General features: G+C 40.9%; 1 protein-coding gene across 1 annotated transcript in view; it reads left to right on the plus strand.

Annotated features, from left to right (window-relative positions):
* EEPD1 (endonuclease/exonuclease/phosphatase family domain containing 1) overlaps window positions 1-16,668 on the plus strand; it is a 62,432-nt gene that overhangs the window by 24,377 nt on the left and 21,387 nt on the right. Inside the window, exon 2 of the mRNA XM_053964179.1 lies at window positions 8,675-8,726. Within this exon, the coding sequence (XP_053820154.1) occupies window positions 8,675-8,726 (52 nt within the window). The remainder of the gene's footprint in view (window positions 1-8,674; window positions 8,727-16,668) is intronic.

The following is a 16,668-nucleotide window of genomic DNA, read 5'->3' on the forward strand; positions in this document are numbered from 1 at the left end:
AGTTAAATAAGCTGTTCATGTCCAGTTTTAATGACTCAGAAAAAATCAATGTTGCCACAGACACAACATTCTCTGTGAGTCTTTCTCTTCCTGTGGAATTACAAGGAAACGGGCATCTTTTGAAAAATTAAAAAAAATCCTATGACTGTGGACATTATACAGAGGATTGTGCCCAACTTCAAAACAACTGCGCATAAGGTGAACTGGTTTGGATAAAGGCATTATTGCTCTTAGCTAAATATAATAAGAAATTAAATACTGAGGAGGAAAAGTGCATTTTATCATTAGATGAATTAAACTAAAAGTCTAATGCAGGCAACTGATTTTGGTTTGCTGTCTGTCAGAAGTGAGTTGCAACAACTGGTGTAATTTTTTTATGCATAAATATAAGACACATACACACAGATGCGCCACTTGCAGTAGTATTCCCTTCTGTTGCCTGAATTATCATGTAGTGAAGTGTTCATCACAGGAGCAATCAGTGAAGGGGGAGGTGGAAGTGGTGACAAAGAAGCCTGCTGGACTGTCACTCTGAGTTTTGAATGATTTTGGGAGTTCGGCTGCATTGCCACTGCATGTACTTGGTTCCTGTTAGTATTTATGTGTGGACAAAATTGCTGTGTTTAGTATAATTTAATATAGGTATTTGATTTATTGTTTCTTTGGGTTAATGTTTTGTCGGTTACTATTTTGTAGTCATTATGTTCCTGGCAGTCTCAGGCCTTTTGTGGTTTCATCTCATGCATTTGGGAATTTGGGACATATTTTCAGCTGCCTAGTCTATTTTAAACTCTCTTTTAAAATTTAAAAAAAATCAACAAATAATGGGTTAGAACAGATTGATCCTTTTGAGTCATTTGCCCAATTAACCTTTGCCTCTCAGGAATCAGCTTTGATTCTGTTCAATCAAGTGCAATGTATCCCAGCCCTTAATAAGCAGCATTTCTTCTAAGGACCTTGGAAGTCTTCCCTGACTTTTACTTTTCTAACTGCTGACACTCTCTTGGCATTGCACCAGTTTGCAGAGACTGAATTGGAGAAGGACAGGAAAGAATAATAACAGGATATCAAGAGAAAAGGCCATAGGATGTCCTCTAACTTAGTCAAGTGTTTCTGAAAAGTACGGTTAGCACAGTGCTTGAGTCTTCAGTACTCTGTACCTCAAATGCAGATTTATGAACCTAATAATGAAAGAAAGGACTGTATTTAAGTATGCATTGCATGCACCCAAAGGATGACCCTTCTGTGACTTCTTCTAATGTAAAAATTTGAGGGAATCTTCAGAGAGAGTTTATATAAGTAGAAATGATGTCCTGTCTTCTTCCACCTTACCTGAAAAAAAGGAAATAATTAGGCCCAAGATCTGATCCTCTGTGTGGAGAAAGAGGTAAATAGGACTCTTCTCTGTTGCTCCTAACTTATTCTCTCTGATAGAGCCCCCTAGAATTTGCACAAGTGTCCTGAAACAGCCTCACAACTCAGGAGACACCTTTTCTGGGTAGATGGATAAGAGTTTCTTTAGCCTCACAGAGATTTTCTAAGTTTTGAGGAGCTCCCCTCTTAATTTTGCTGAGTGTGATCTGCTCTGCTTACTGATGTAGTGAAAGTCTATATGCACAGCAGCATGGATTTCATCCATTTGGAAATAGCTTGGGTTGGGTGTTTCCAAGGAAAAGGGTCAAGAAGACTTCCAGGTCTCATTATACTTGGGCATTCACATGTTTTCTGCAGTTGGTTGTGGTTTGGGTCATTCTGAGCATGTTTTATTCCCTTCCAGTATTCTAGGAAGAAGTTTGCTGTTCTTGCAGACTTTTTGGCTTTTCTCTCGTGCCTTGGGAATACACAATGCTCAGAGTTTATGAATCATTGTTCTGTTCCTGCAATGATACAGCTGCGCTGAAACCACAGCATCAGCTGAACATAAACCAGATCCTCAGTGCAAAGTTCATAGATCCTGCAAAGTGATGGCTTGCTGCAAGTTTAGAGCAGAGAACAGCAAGTAGAGAGCATTCCTGAACCCAGAGAACTGCTGAAATAGGAAAGAAATGAACTATTTCAGTTGCCTCCTGCCTTGTAATGCTGCTGTTCTCCCCCTTCAACTCTCTGTAGTAACCATCCATAATTCATGTTTTCCTTCTTCTAGTTCCATTACAGTTTCCTTTCTCCCCATGACAAGTACTTCAATCACTTGCATAATGTAATAGGATCCATGAATGCAAACATCAGGGTGGGAGTGTTTGTGTGGCCTGCACTACATTGCCAATTTGCTTGATGGATTTCGGCTTCTCTGCTCCTTCCATTTACTCCTGGTTCCCTTTCCAGCTGCAGTGTCTTGATCTGCTTTTTGGTTTCAGACCATGCTGCAGGCAAATCAGCAATGACTAGACATTGAAGAATATCTGCTTTCATCCCAATGAGGTAGCTGCAAAAAAAGTAGCCCTAAATAAATTCACCTATATATAGTTGTGTATATATATATATGAATTTTCAAAAATTATATATAACATGTATATGATCTGTTTTATGTGTATCTATAGTACAGATAGATATAAATACATTTAATATGTAGGAAATGCAGCTCCCTGATTTTATCATAATTTCTTCTTACTGTGGATATATTTTTTCCTGAGAATCTTCCAACATATTTTGTTGTGTCATTAGCTGGCAGTTAGTCCCAAAGCAATATGGCATGGTATTCCCATCCAAGCCCATCAGCTTACTTCAGAAACTCTCTCGTGGCTTCCAGCAGCCGTTAAGATGTGGCAGTGGACACAGTTTTTCCTTCCATTTAAGGAGTGATTGAGAAGATGCAGATGCTTTTATTGAAAAAGGAGAAACGGGTTTTTTTCCTCATCCAACTTCACAGGGTAGATGAAGGAAGTGTACGAGGCTTGAAAGTCATTGAGCATGCTTTTCTTTCCTCATTCTGCTTTTGTTTTTATGGGGGTGTGAGTGAATAGGGTCTTGGGGGGAAAGACAACTTTATAAATGGGATATGCCAGCAAAAATAAGATGTATTTTTACAGTGCATGCATTGATGAAAGACTTAAAGGTTGGTCCTTCATTGTAAAGGCTTCCCACTTAGGTGAACCATTGCCCTGGTCAGTGTGGGCAACCCCAAAACAGGAGTGGCACAGATCCCTTTGCAGCCCCAGGGTGCTCAGACTTGCTTCCCCATCATCTCACCGTGTTAAACTTAGTCTGCTAAGTGCTATTGGGGAGCCTGTTGTTCTTTCACCTACCCTTGTGCAAGTTAATCATCACAGGGACAGACAGTCAGAAGAGAAGACTTGGGTCCCATTAGTCATTAGCAGTAAGGTCCAGCAGCAGGTCTATACTTAAAACAAACAGCCAAACAGTAAAAAGACCCCACCCCCACGCCCTCTCTACACACCAACCCCCCCATATTCCCCCACATTTGTTTAAGCCACAAGATCTGTGTTTATCTGTGTTTGCTACTTTTGGGCTGTTGGCTTTCCCTGCTCTCCATGTATTTCTCTAAGCATCTCATCACAGCCCTTAACCTCAGGCTGTTGACAGCTGGGGCAGTGGGGACCACCAGAGCCCTCACAGGGAATACGTACATGCATGGGGTGCTTCCCCATCCTTATTGTTACTCACCCCATCATCTGGCAAGTGCTGAAGGAAACACAGGGGCTGTGGTATGAATGGTGATGAGCGTGCCCTTTCAGCACAAGGAGAGACTAAGGTGAGGGATGGGGAGAGCAGGCAGCTGATGGGGAGTGCTCCCTCCCAGGTACCAGGTACTACTAGCACAGCTCAGCTGCTTTTTTTTTGTCTGTTTTGTTTTGTTTTGTTTTGTTTTGTTTTGTTTTTGGGGGGGTTTGTTTTGTTTTGTTTTTTTTTAGTCCAACTCTCACATTTCATGCCCATCTCTTAGAGCAGAATAGATTGATGAGCAAGGCTGGTTTGGATAGGTTTGCAGATACAATTTTGGCATACAAGTTTGTTGGCCCAAGTGGTTTTGTCCTGTTCTTTTTGTTAACTAACTCACACATGTGTCTGTTAGTAAACACTTAAACACTTTAGTTATTTTCATTCATGCTCTGCTCTTAGATATTTAAGTGTTCCATAAAACTTAACTGTGGGCCATAATACGTTTGTGGGATCTTATCTCAAGAGCAAAGAGGAAGAGTTTGTAGACGAAAAGGACGTGAGAAAGGAATTATTTAATGTTGCTCGAAATGGTTTGGGATTGAGTGGTTTTTGCATGGGCTATTTATAATAATGTCTGTAAGTCTAGCTGAAGCAAGATTTTGTGCAGCTGTACGCTGAAGAAGGCAGCTGATAGAAAGCATGAGGGTTTTGGAAAAACTCAGGCCTCGAGCAAAGGTATGTAATTAAGCTTTTGTAGGGCACCGTCGTGAGGCCAAGTGTTTGCTTAAACACTTCACTGAGTCTCTGATTGCTGAACGTAATGCTTCACATTTTCCTTGCTTTCTCCTCTTTCCCCTTTCCTCAAAATTACCAGGTTCTGCACTGAATGGAAGCCTCAGCTCCATGCTGTGCTCAGCTGAGCAGAAATAGGTCACTGTGCTCACTGATGCTCTGCTCTGGGGACCCTCTCTCTTGATAGTGGCAGCCAGATGACTTGTGTCTGTAATGGCTGCAGTTCTAGTTCTGTGCAGGGGTGGTCCAGAAACTGACTGTAATTCTAAAAACCTTTCTACCCCTAAAGCACCCTTCAAGCTGATTTTGGAGAAAGCAGCTTCTCTTCCTCAGGTGAAGACCTGAGGTGCATTTTGCATGGATGGATCTGGGATCTGCCTTGTGCGGCAGTCTCAATCTATCCCATCTGCCTTGCTGCAGAGCCATAGGTTCACTGGTTTGCAAGCAGATGACCCTCTAGTGGTTCTTAGGAAAGCCCCAATGTTCCCCACTGCAAGAGCAGATGGGATTTTGTGGGCAATGTGAATTCAAGCTGGGAAGTGAAGCTCAGTGCAAATTAAACGTGGTCATGATGGCTCAGGATGAACAGGAATCCATCAGCAGGCAAGGGACCTATCTGCAAGTTTGCAGTGTTGCAAAAGACTGCCAAAAAGACTTAAATTACTCCTGGGTATGTGGGATTAAAAAGAGAAACCCAATGCTACTTGTTTTTGAGTAGGAAGACTTGAGGAAAGGATTGCAATGATACCCTGAGGTGTAGAAATGTGCTGTAGCTATAGGCATTTGCTCAGCACTGTGACTAATCTTCTGGAAACCAAAAGGAATTCCCTTAGAGGAGAATGCCGTGCGTCACCCATGGCCAAAAAAAGAGGAGTCGTGTTTCCTTGACAGCACATCATGTTTGCATATTTTCAGTGCTGGAGGAGAGTCCTTCATCCTCATCACTGCATGTTTTCAACTATTTTGAGTGTGCCTGGGGTGCCAGGATATTAATTTCAACAGCTTTGTTTAAATAGATCATGTAAGTAATTCAGTCAGTGAGTATTTATAATAGAGTTTCAGATTCAAGCAGAGGCATTTTCAGTATAGTTACTCATATTACAGCTTTCTTAACCAGTATATTTTAACGCTGGTAAGTTATAGCAGACTCTCCAGGAGCCCTAAGGTTTCTTTGGAAAATACGACTTTTCTACAACTTTATTCATGAGTTAGCGTTTGCACAACATGGGTGAGGATGAAAGAAATAATACCAAGGATCTATATAAACAGAGTAGTACTTAAGTGTTGTATTGTAGACTGCAAGAACTTGGGCTTCAGCACTGGCTTTTGGTAACTATTTGCATTTCATTTGAGATTTTTTTAATTGGAGACTTCCTCTCCCTCTCTCTCCCCAGTTACTGACTGTATTCCCATCTACTTTGAAATCCTTGGTGAACAAAAAAGCTACAAACAGCAAATGAAGTTATGAGCTGCTCTCAGTGGTTGCAAGATTGCTGATGTGGTGCCTAAATAAGCAGCCTGATTTCTTTTTGAAGCATCAAGTGCCCAAAGCAGCAGCCTTTTCCAAGCTGACATTGCATCGAGGTAGCACTTACTAATGTTGCTTGGAATTGCTGGAAGAAATAGCAGTTAAATAACTGGTTATCAAGAGCAATTTTCCAGGTAGTGGGCTGTAATCCAGTGGACAGAGACAGCATCTGTGATGGTGCTTTAAGGAAAGAAGGATCTTGCAGCTGGTTGTATAAAGGTTGATGCTTGTGTTTGTAGATTCCTTTTGACCAAGAAAAAATATCTGAGGTATTTTCAGGTGTCACCTGAGGAGAAAAGAATAAAGTAATGGGCAAACATTGGTCTCTTAGTTTGTAACAGCAGAGGAAGTCTTTTTCTCTCCAGAAATCAAACCAGTGTTGCTGCAAATCATGCAGCATCTCTGAACTGAGATTTGATTCGGACCCTGCATATGCAGCATTTCAAAGATGTAAACCTTTGTATGGTTTCTTCACCTCTGAACAAGGGTACAGCATCTCCATAATATAATGAAATAAACTAAAAAGATTCCTGCTTCCTATTTAGTTAATTGCTTCTGTGTGACTGGATACTTTTTTCAAAATAAATACATAGCAGTTGAAAAAGTTCTTGTGGGGCTTTACAGGTGTAAATGGGAAGGTAGGTTTTTACAGTGAGATGATGATTTTTAATGAAAGTGGTACTTGCTTTTAGGGCAGTCTACATCTTTCTTCTGTAGCTGTTGAGTGTCAGATAACTCATGTATAATGTTCTAGAAATAAATCAGTCAGTTGGTAGAAGCATCCGCAGTCTTGAGGGATTTGATTAAGTAATCAAAAAGTCGAGCTTCAAAAAAAGAAATACAATAGTAATATGCATACCCCCAACCCATGTATGCACTTATGCATAGACTTGAAGCCACCTTTGCAGCAGCCCAGGGGGCTGTGAGCACCCTGAATGCATCCACGTGTGTGTTGGCCTACCTCCGTCTCACCCGTCCGGTGTTATTCTTAAGTGCACCGCAACAGAGGTGAGTCATCCAAAATGAAGAGGTGACTCCTGAATTAGAGACAGGTCTTGACTGTGGCTGCATTGTTCCTGCCTGGGTTATTGGAGTTTGTTCTCCAAGGTGCATCAGCTAAGGCTGCTTCTGAGTTGGACACAGCACTGCAGTGTATTTTAAATGGAACTGCCTTCTTTGCTTGCTGCCCAGCCCATCTTTATTTTGCATGCTGGCTGAATTGCAAGGAAAATTATGTTTAAAAATACCTTGTATTGGTTTTGTACTTTCCCTAACTGCCTTCTAGTGCAGCTGAATGTGTATGTGTGCAGCCTAGTGTGTTCACCAAAGAGTAACACCAAATCACATGTCCCCTGCTACCAGAGTGGTTGGGCTTTAATGGAATACCTTTTTCATTTTTCTGATTATCCCATTGTTTTCTGAACCATTTCCACCCTCTTTGTCTTAGTAGTAACAGTCTCTGCAGACTAGAAATTCATTGTCTGTGGCTATTTTATAATTCATTTGGTATAGGCTTTTTATGATACCTTGAAGACATTGAAAGCTAGAAGTCCATTAAAGTGAAAGCACATTGGTGTTTAGGGATTAGGCTGTGAATACCTGCAGTGGAAAGCCATAGAAAGACAGAACTAGAACTATGCTTTGCCAGCTGCTGTTGCAGGATGGATTGACATAATTAGCATATAAGGTGCCACTGGATGCTCAAGAATTATGCAATATTGCTCTGAGGTTCTGAAAGGCTAATAAAACTTTTTTGTATTATATCCTTTTGCAGGCTTCTATGTTGACTATTCACACCTTCTTGAGTATGAGCTTTTAACTATACTGGCTTTTTACTGTGTCTGTGTGCAGGGTGGTGAGAGTAATTTAAACAATATTTATATGCATCATTTGATTCTTCTATTGCCATGCAAATGTTTTTATATCCCTGGGTAAAGGAAATTATCCTCTGGAGTCCAAGGATAATATATTAAGTGGCTGGGTTTAAGACTGGGTAAGGGAAGTGAGCCTGTGGAGTTGCAATACAGGTGTAGAATCCTGTTTGAGTGAATCTCATAACCTTGTTGAAGTGAATGAAATTCAGTGTGCAGGATTTAGCCCCTAGAGGTAAACTTAGAAAAGATTCAGTAGAAGAAATTTGGGATTAATTAGCAAAGGGCATTACAAGAATAATAATTGAGGATTGCCTTTCTATCCTAATTTTAAATGGTGGTGCACATTTCCCTCATCTCTCCCTCAAATTTCTTGAGCTGGGTTGTCTTAGTTACTGTACCTCATATATAATATTGTGAATCCCTGGGAAGGCTTTCTGGGACTTGTAGAAACCTGTTGACACTGAGAAACAAAGATGACTACAACTGATAGAAATGTCTAGAATATTTTTCTGTGCTTGTCATTCAGAAGATACTTTGGTGTTAATTTGGATATTACAAAAGTAATGACTGATGCAGTTTCTCTGTAAAGAAGAATTTGTAAAGCAAATTCTATCTGTTTGTAAAGCAAATTCAGATACACTTGTAACTTGGAAACAAAAAAAATCTGCTTGTGATAGCTAATTCAAGGCAAACAAAGTGACATTGTCTCTCTTGCTTTATTTTGTTTCATCATGAGCATTTCTTGTATTTCTTTTGTCAAGAGAGAAGATAAAAACAGTGCTTCAGTTCTGCTGTTTCTTCGATTTCCGTAATTTTGCAGTAGAGTGACTAATTATCTTCTTTTCTCTGTTTTTTCTTACAGTATCAAGCTTTTGGCTGTGCAGGAGCTGGCTGACAGAGAAGCATTGGAAAAGGTATTAAAATACATCTAATGCAATTATTGTAACAGATTTAAGCTCTTAAAGCCCTCTGTGTTAGTTGTGCTTCCTAACTTCATGGAATACCACGCTGCATAAAACAGGACATCTTCCTAGCTACATAGTGCATGAAGGCAGAGGGTCGATGTTTTGTCTAAGCTGACCACGTGCTTTTGGTGTTTTCTGATTTTACAGCAAGCTTGGGGTAAGCAATGCTTAATAATAAGCAGTAACTAATAAATCCAGTGTTGTTCTTCATCCAAGGGTATTGTAAACACAGCAGGCTTAGGTCAGATACACGGAAGAAATTCTTTACTGTTGGGGTAAGAAGACACTTGAACAAGTCCCTCAGGCCGGTGGATGCCTCATCCTGAGAAGTGTTCAAGGCCAGGTTGGATGGGACTCTGAGCCACCTGGTCTGATGAAAGGTGTCCCTGCCCACGAGAGGGACATTGGAACCAGATGATCTTTTAAGGTCCCTTCCAATCCAAGCTGTTCTATGATGGTCTGCTTCTGGATGAAAAACCAGATTTCTTACTGCTTTAATGCTTCTGGCCTGGCATGTGGGACAGGACTCCCAGTGCCCATTCTGGGACCAGTGGCTTCCCTCCACTTTCTACACTAACTCCTTCACCTGCAAGACCAAGAAGCCAGCTGTAAGGCAGGATGAGAGACCTTTTAGGATGCAAAGAAAACAAGTGGATTCTGAGCCCTGTTGGAAAAACTTCTGTCTTAGAGCAGACATTGAGCTGGTCCTGATCGAAGCAGCCCCTCTGTACCTACGGGTGGTGTGGCAAGGCTCAGGGAGGAAGGAGCAACCCTTCTCCTGCCTTGAACACATCCTTGTCTGTGTAAAGGAAGAGGTCCTGCAGTGCTGTGTTCAGGCTGCATCTGCTGGGTACTCTAGAAATAATGAGTAAAACAAGATACAGCAGCAGTGGGTGCTTCAGCCTTGTGCTTTGCCACTGACGGGAGATGCATTTTACCAAGATCCTCCATACACCCAATTAATTCACACGGGGCATCTCTTCCCTGGTGTTTGTGAACTCTGATTTTTATTTGAAGAGGTAGATTTTGATAAAAGGCAGTGACACAGGACTACGCAGGAGACACTGTAGTTTTTCACACGAGAACAAGACATGGTTCTCAACCACTCATTGTGCAAAACAGGTTTATCTTAGCAAATTTTCATTGTTTGCAGCGGTTGGATTCTCTGGCCCCTCACACCCTGTACCCTTCCCACCTTTCCAATGGACCCATACCTCCCTTTGACCCGATGCCTCCAAAAACATGGCCTGGCAAGGTTAAATGACCTCAGCATGGTGGGGGTGGCAGTTTGAGGCATTGTCTGGAGCACTGCAGGAAGCTCTTCAGAAAGGCTCAGCCTCAGAAAAATGATCTTTCTAAATTGAGCTCTCTGAATATTTGATATCTGCTTTCATACAATGCCAAGCTTAAAGAATTGAAAAGGCCAGTTTAGCCTTATGGAAAATAACAGGCTTGAATTATGTAAGTTCAAAGAAATTTGCTGTCTTTATTTCTTAAGTACAAGAGAGGAAAGAAGCCCACAGAATAGAACAAAATCCCTTGTCCAGCCTGCTTGCAGAGTCAGGTTTTGAGAACACTGTGCTGAATTTTGTATTCTTAAGTCATTATTTATCAGCATTATACTGCAGGAATAAGGAATATTATTAAATGATAATATTTTCATATTTATTCTAAGATGGGTTTTTCTGGTTTTTGAAGGGAAGTTTCCTTTAAAGTAGCTATGGACATGATAACTTAAAACTGTTTGCTCTGTAGGACACTTTCCAGTCTGTCATAGATGGTTTTGAACTTTGGAAACTTTCTTGTTTCTAAAATTTGCTGCCCAGCTTTGAAAGTGTTCTTATATATGTTTGACATGTATATGGAATCCTGGAATGAGCAGAAGCCCCCTGCTGAACAGACTTAGGGGCTGCAGATTAGCTCTATGAAATCAAATCACATTGAAGTTAAGGGCATATGCAGCGAGTCTCTTGAGAACCAGGGCCTCAAGGCAGTGTCATAAAATTATTCTGGCCAGGAATAACACAGGCAGACTGTGAGGTGAGGCACATGAAGCCAGTGGAGCTTCATCTCACAGTTGGAGCAGGCTGGGAGAACTTGCTTGAACTGTTGGGGTCTGGCTTGCTGGAAAAGGATTTTGTGCTATTCTGTCTTAGGTACTTAAGTGTCTTTAAAGGTTTCTTCCACCTTGGCTCTTGAAAATAAACTAATACACTTTGAGAAGCTTTATGTTATGCAAAAACTCAGTTTGTTTAATTTCCTAAACCCCAACGTTTTGGCAAATTGGGCCAAAATGGCCCTTTAAGCTGAAGATCTACCATACTGGTGGGGTTTATGCCTGGTGTTGCCAAAACAGGAGGGATGATTGGCAAAGTTTAATTACAGCCTGTCCTGGATTAGGACAAGCTGGACTGACCCTTGGATGCTGCTCATGAGCTGGTTTGTTTTTCTGGGGTGCCACAGGCTCCTGTAAGCACCACACAGGGTGCTGTTTGTCGAGCTGAGCCCCAGCACCTTGCTTACTGTTGTTAGGAGGAATGGGAAAATAAGAATATATTTCAGTGAACCAGGTCACGTAAGAAGAACATGAGCCTTTACCTAGAGAAAATTCTGGGTCAGAGGTGGGTTTGTGTTTGTTTTGGCCATAGCCCATCAGATACATTCCAGCACAGGCTCCATGTGAGTGGACTTGCAGGCAGCTTAAAACCAAGCCCATGCTTACCTGTATTTTGTCCTACCTTGAGACTTCAAATCGATGTGTTTGCTTCCCCCTGCCCACTTGCTGAGCTTGCCCTGCTGCTGTGGGTCTGCGTTACTTATGTGCCTTCCCTTCAGAAGTGCTGCTGGCATTTGCTGAGGGCAGGGAAGAACACAGATGGCGAGATGCCATGGGAAGGCTTCCAGCCTTGCCAGCCTTGTCCCCACAAGGGTTCAAGGCTGCTCAGGCTTTAGGAAGAAGTATCACAGGCATGCAGGCTTGTTGGTGCCGAGTCCTCTATGCAACATCTCTTCCTCTTCCAGAAGCACAGCTCTGCAAGACGCTCTCAGAGACACTCTTGCCCCATTGTGTTTTTGAGTAGTTTATCTAATTTTGGCAAGTCCTTAATTGCAGAAGAAGAATTCTACTTGCCAAATGTTAATTGTATTTATTTGGGGAAGGGGAAAAATAGTTCTCCCAAGGAACGTGCTGTTTTTATGGTTTAAAAATAAATCTGTGTAAGTAATTAGGTTGAACTGCCTAGCCAGGTGACATTTCTCATTGGTAACTGCTTTAGCATTTCAATCCGTAGCCCTTTTCCTTAGGCAAGCATGTACACCACAGCAATTGTTCTCATTGGTGCTTGATGCCAGCAAGTTATGCAGGAAGAGTCATCCATCTTACAAGAAAAATAAAACATTCTTCGCTTTCTAAGCATTTCCTCCTGCATCTTTCAGGTGTTAACAGGGGCTCTTGAGCTCATTCCTGCTTCAGAGGTGGGTTATAGAGGAAAATTAAATCATTTGTGCAATGCAATAATCCCTTGATAGCTTTTTAAAAGGTAAGCCTGCTTTGTGAACAAGCAACAGTAACCCATTATTTTCCTATTTGTGTATTAAAATGTAAATGCATTTGCTATTACTCAAGATGACAAAGGACTGTCCACTTGACTCCACAGAGAAGTTTGTTGGCTTCTCATCTAGGAAATGCAAATTATGTGATTCTGATCTGCAGTTTGTGAAGTGTGGAATTCACTTGCAAAGTGATGATTGTTCTGCCTGGAGTTGGAAGAGATCTACTTAGACTTCTATGAGACACTAGGTGGGCTGAAGGACAATAGGAACTGGGGTGAGAATTTTGATTTTGTTTAGGGATGATGTTCTTGACGTTGACAGTAATTAGCAGCTTGAAAATCAGTGTAAGCAACACAAGTTTCACTATTAAGGTCTGGCTATAACAATGATGGCAAATTTATGTGAGCTATGTCCAAGAGGTCAGAAAGTGAAAAGAACAAAACAATTATCAGTAGGCTTGCACTGTCTGTGTGGGGATTTTCACCTTCACTTCTAGTGAGAAGTTTTGGAGATCACAAATCAAGAGAGATTGAAATCTTTCACCTGGTGTCTCTGAAGCACAGAATGCATTCTCTGGACATGAGGACAGGCAGCCATGCACCTTCTCAATACAGGAAGGGATCTTTTCTGTCTGCTGGTCTAACCTTACCTGGTCATCCATTGGGAATTTCTGTTGGAGATGACAGAATAAAAAAACTTCGATCAGCCTTCTCCTCCAGGTAGATTCCCCCCACCCCATATAAAGAGCTATTTCTCTTTCTTCATATTTACCTGGTTGCATTAAATAAAAAACTTAGCTCTGTAAACAAACAACCTCTACAATCTGTGCTCATTTTTTGGCTTTTCCCACCTCCTTCAGCAATAGTATTGGTTGGAGTTGTCTTCCATGATATGGAATCAGTTTCCTGGATTTCCTCACCCATAGGAAAGACCAGATATCTGTATCTGGGAAATATTTGCTAAGTTCAGCCCCTTTGCATCACACAGAATTTTTACACTAGGCATGAGGAATCAGTGAAGCACAATTGGGGTGATACTGAGGAGGTGGCATTATTTTACTAGAAGAAATTTAATATGTCTGCCATTGATCAGAAGTGGCTTTTGTGTGAGAGAAAATTCAGTGACTACTGTTGCACAATTTTACTGGGTAAGATGTAGGAGATGAGGCAAAAAAGGGGTGCTTGTTTACTTTTAGTAGCATTGCTCTGCTGATGCAATTTCAGCTGCAGTCAAAAAGAGGTTTGTAAAATGCTGAGCTGCCCTGTGTGTTCCATGCTGTAGCCACCTTCTTTTTACACAGTACATGGAGAATTTTAACTAAAAATTTGCTTTTGTTTTCTTGATCCAGTGTACTGTTTCCTCCAGATATTATCAGAACATAAAAAAGTATGACGTCAATTGAGTTTCCAGAATTTCCAGTATGAAATGCATCTGCTGGAGGTTTTTATTTATCTTTTGTCTGCTTTTGAGTAGATTGAGCCAGATCAGTGTTTAATCATGATTAAGCCCATTGTAATCTCTGTTCTTTATAAAATCCCTCTCTGAGCAGAGCAGGTTGTTTATTTGTGAAAGGTTATCCCTAGGAGCTTTTCAGTGCTTGAAAGAGAGGTGCTGTTTTTCATTTGCAGGGGTAAGCATAGGCACATCGCATCTTGCTTGCATGGATATAAATGTGGTTGTGTGTGCGTTTGATGTGATTTTTTTTTTTTGATGTAGCCCAGAAATGAAGTTAGTCTGGGACTGAATCTTTGTGTGCGTATTTTTAATTGCCATAATCCTTCTGTACAGTGTGAGCCCTATCTTGCAATCTTGCTTTGGGCTGTTGGTTAAAAAAGATCATAAGGCGATTTGCAATGAATGAATTAGTTGCTGTAAAGGAGTTATATTTACTGCCTCTTCTTAGACCTATCCTTTCCAGAAAGCAGTTGACCCCTTTGAAAAGTAAGTACATTTGGATGTCCTCTAGAGCCAGATAAGGAAACAGCAGTCTTGCTTTCAGAGATCAGGAAAAGGAGATGCCAACTTGGCCAGTGACTCAATCAGGACATTTGATCAGTTTCTTCCAGCCCTGTCACTGCCTCATTTTTCTGCTCCCATTTCTAGAGAGGCTAGCTGGAGTCAAGTGTCTGAGCTGTGGGATGGGCTTCTGCAGAGTTCATCAGCTGATGTTCCTTCAAAAGCCATCATGGAGTCAATGACTGATCACTTAAAGTAAAAGGAGATTATTCCAAATCATCCCACTGATTTTGATTTTATTCTTTCTCTCACCTTATACCCTATTACTTTACCCTTTTGCTTTTCCCACACCCTCTCTGCATTTCCTCCTCTCTCTGTTGTCTTGCTTGTTTACCTGAGTGCAGGTACTCAGGAATACAAAGTATTAATTTTTTTCAGACTGCACCCCATGGGGTCATGAAATCTCGGAGTGAAGGAAAGAATAGCTGTAATTGGAAAGCAATAATTTTTGGCTGAGTGGAGCTGCAAATGTTGTAGCATTTTTTACTAAATGGGTGCCTTTTTTGGCTTTGTCATATTTACTAAATTGTCTTAGGAACACTGCAGCTATACTGGGTTTCCTTCTGGCCTTTCATGTTTTCCTCCTTTCTGTCCTCTAGGAGGGATCTAGATGGCTGGAAGTTTAAAGACATGTATTGGTGGGCCTTACACTTCTGGCCAGGTCCTTGATAATTTTAGTAGCTCCCTGCAGGAGGAACTGTGATTACTTTGACTTTCCAGGCCCCTCACCTGCAAAATATCATCACTTGGTCAGCAGCATTGGAAGCACAGGCTTTCTTCTACTAGGATTTCTGGTGTCTTTCATCTTGGCTGGATTTTTTTTCTCTGTAGTTGCATTGCCCATCTCTTCTCTTGATGATCAGTGGACTTCAATAAACAAAACACTAGAAGCCATACTATACACAGCACAGGGAGCTACAGAGAACACAAATTCTCTTAAAATGCTGTCCCTTATTAGGTGCCCTCTTCTTCCCTAGAGCACCGCTCTGCCTTTCTGAGCAGTGGTGATATGGAGATTGCTTGTTCCAATAGCTTGGCATTTTTTGTAAATCATCTGGTCTTATCCGTCAACATAAGCTAAGTTCACCCAATAATGAAGTCATTCTCTACACTTCCAGAGCAGGGAGAAACAGAAAGTATGTGTTTATAAGTGCTGGCAAGTGTTAAGATTTGTTTGTGAGTAGTAGAAGTAAGAGGGGACTTACTCAGTCCTTTTTCCTTGATTTCTTCTAGAAGATGGTAGAAGGCAAAAGCAAGTTCAAAGAACAGTTTTGAATAGTCAGAAATTTGAGGAAGAGCAGCTTTTGGTTTAGTTGCCTTTTTTTTTTTTTCTTTTTAAAATATTGACATAGCAGCAAGGTTGTTTTAATGTCATCTCAAATAATTTTTGATAGTAATGTATATGCTCTCTATGGGAAGCCAGAATCCATGGCATCTGTTGGAGGAGAACTTTGGTCAGGGTTGAAGGACAGTCCTGTAGACTCCATGGATGGCATGCTAGTAAGGACAGACAGAAAACCATGTATTATTACTCATGGAAACTTATAAATAAAGAATGAGCTGTTTCAGAGAGGAATCTGTCAAAATTGGCTCTTTGAATTAAGGGCTAGAGCTGTAAAAAAAGAAAGGAGTATGAGATTTTTGTTTTATTTTTTTTAAAGGTAAGATAACATGGCCTAGTGCTAGCAGCCTGCAAGAGATCCTCCAGATAATAAGCAGTAAAAATATAAAAAGGAATTAGGAGGTGAGGCAGATTAAAATAACTTTACATAAGATGGCACAGTGTTCTGTAGGGTGGTGTAATCAATGCCTGAAGGAAGAATAAATATTTGAGGCTGGCAATGATTGTGAGTCATATTAGATGTTTCTTTCTTCCTTGTTTTTGTGTTCTTACCATGGGAAAGAATGCTTGCTCTAAGCAGAGATGTAAATCAGTTGGGGAAAACAGTAATACTAACAGCAGGAAAGAAATTAAGCCACAAAACACCCAACTTACTTACTTTTACCTCTAGATAGTAGTGAAGTTTTATCATGAGATGAAGACCTAAGCTCACATGCTTAAGCAGCTTTCTTTGATTAATAACATTCAAATTTTGTGATTTTCCTGTTCCCTTTTGGTTTTATTTGTTTTACTTTTGCATTAGTACATTTCCCCCCTTTCCTCTTCTCCTCTGGCTGAAGGTGGTATGCAGATGAGGAGATTCAGATGATGGCAAATCGATAGAGCTCACCAATCAGTTTGTTTGGGGTGCTTTTAGCCAGTGAATAATCTACTGTTCCTTATCACTTTTGTATCTCATGTTTCATAGGATGGTTTTCTATT

Source organism: Vidua chalybeata, chromosome 1, assembly GCF_026979565.1.
Source record: "Vidua chalybeata isolate OUT-0048 chromosome 1, bVidCha1 merged haplotype, whole genome shotgun sequence".
Lineage (NCBI taxonomy): Eukaryota > Metazoa > Chordata > Aves > Passeriformes > Viduidae > Vidua > Vidua chalybeata.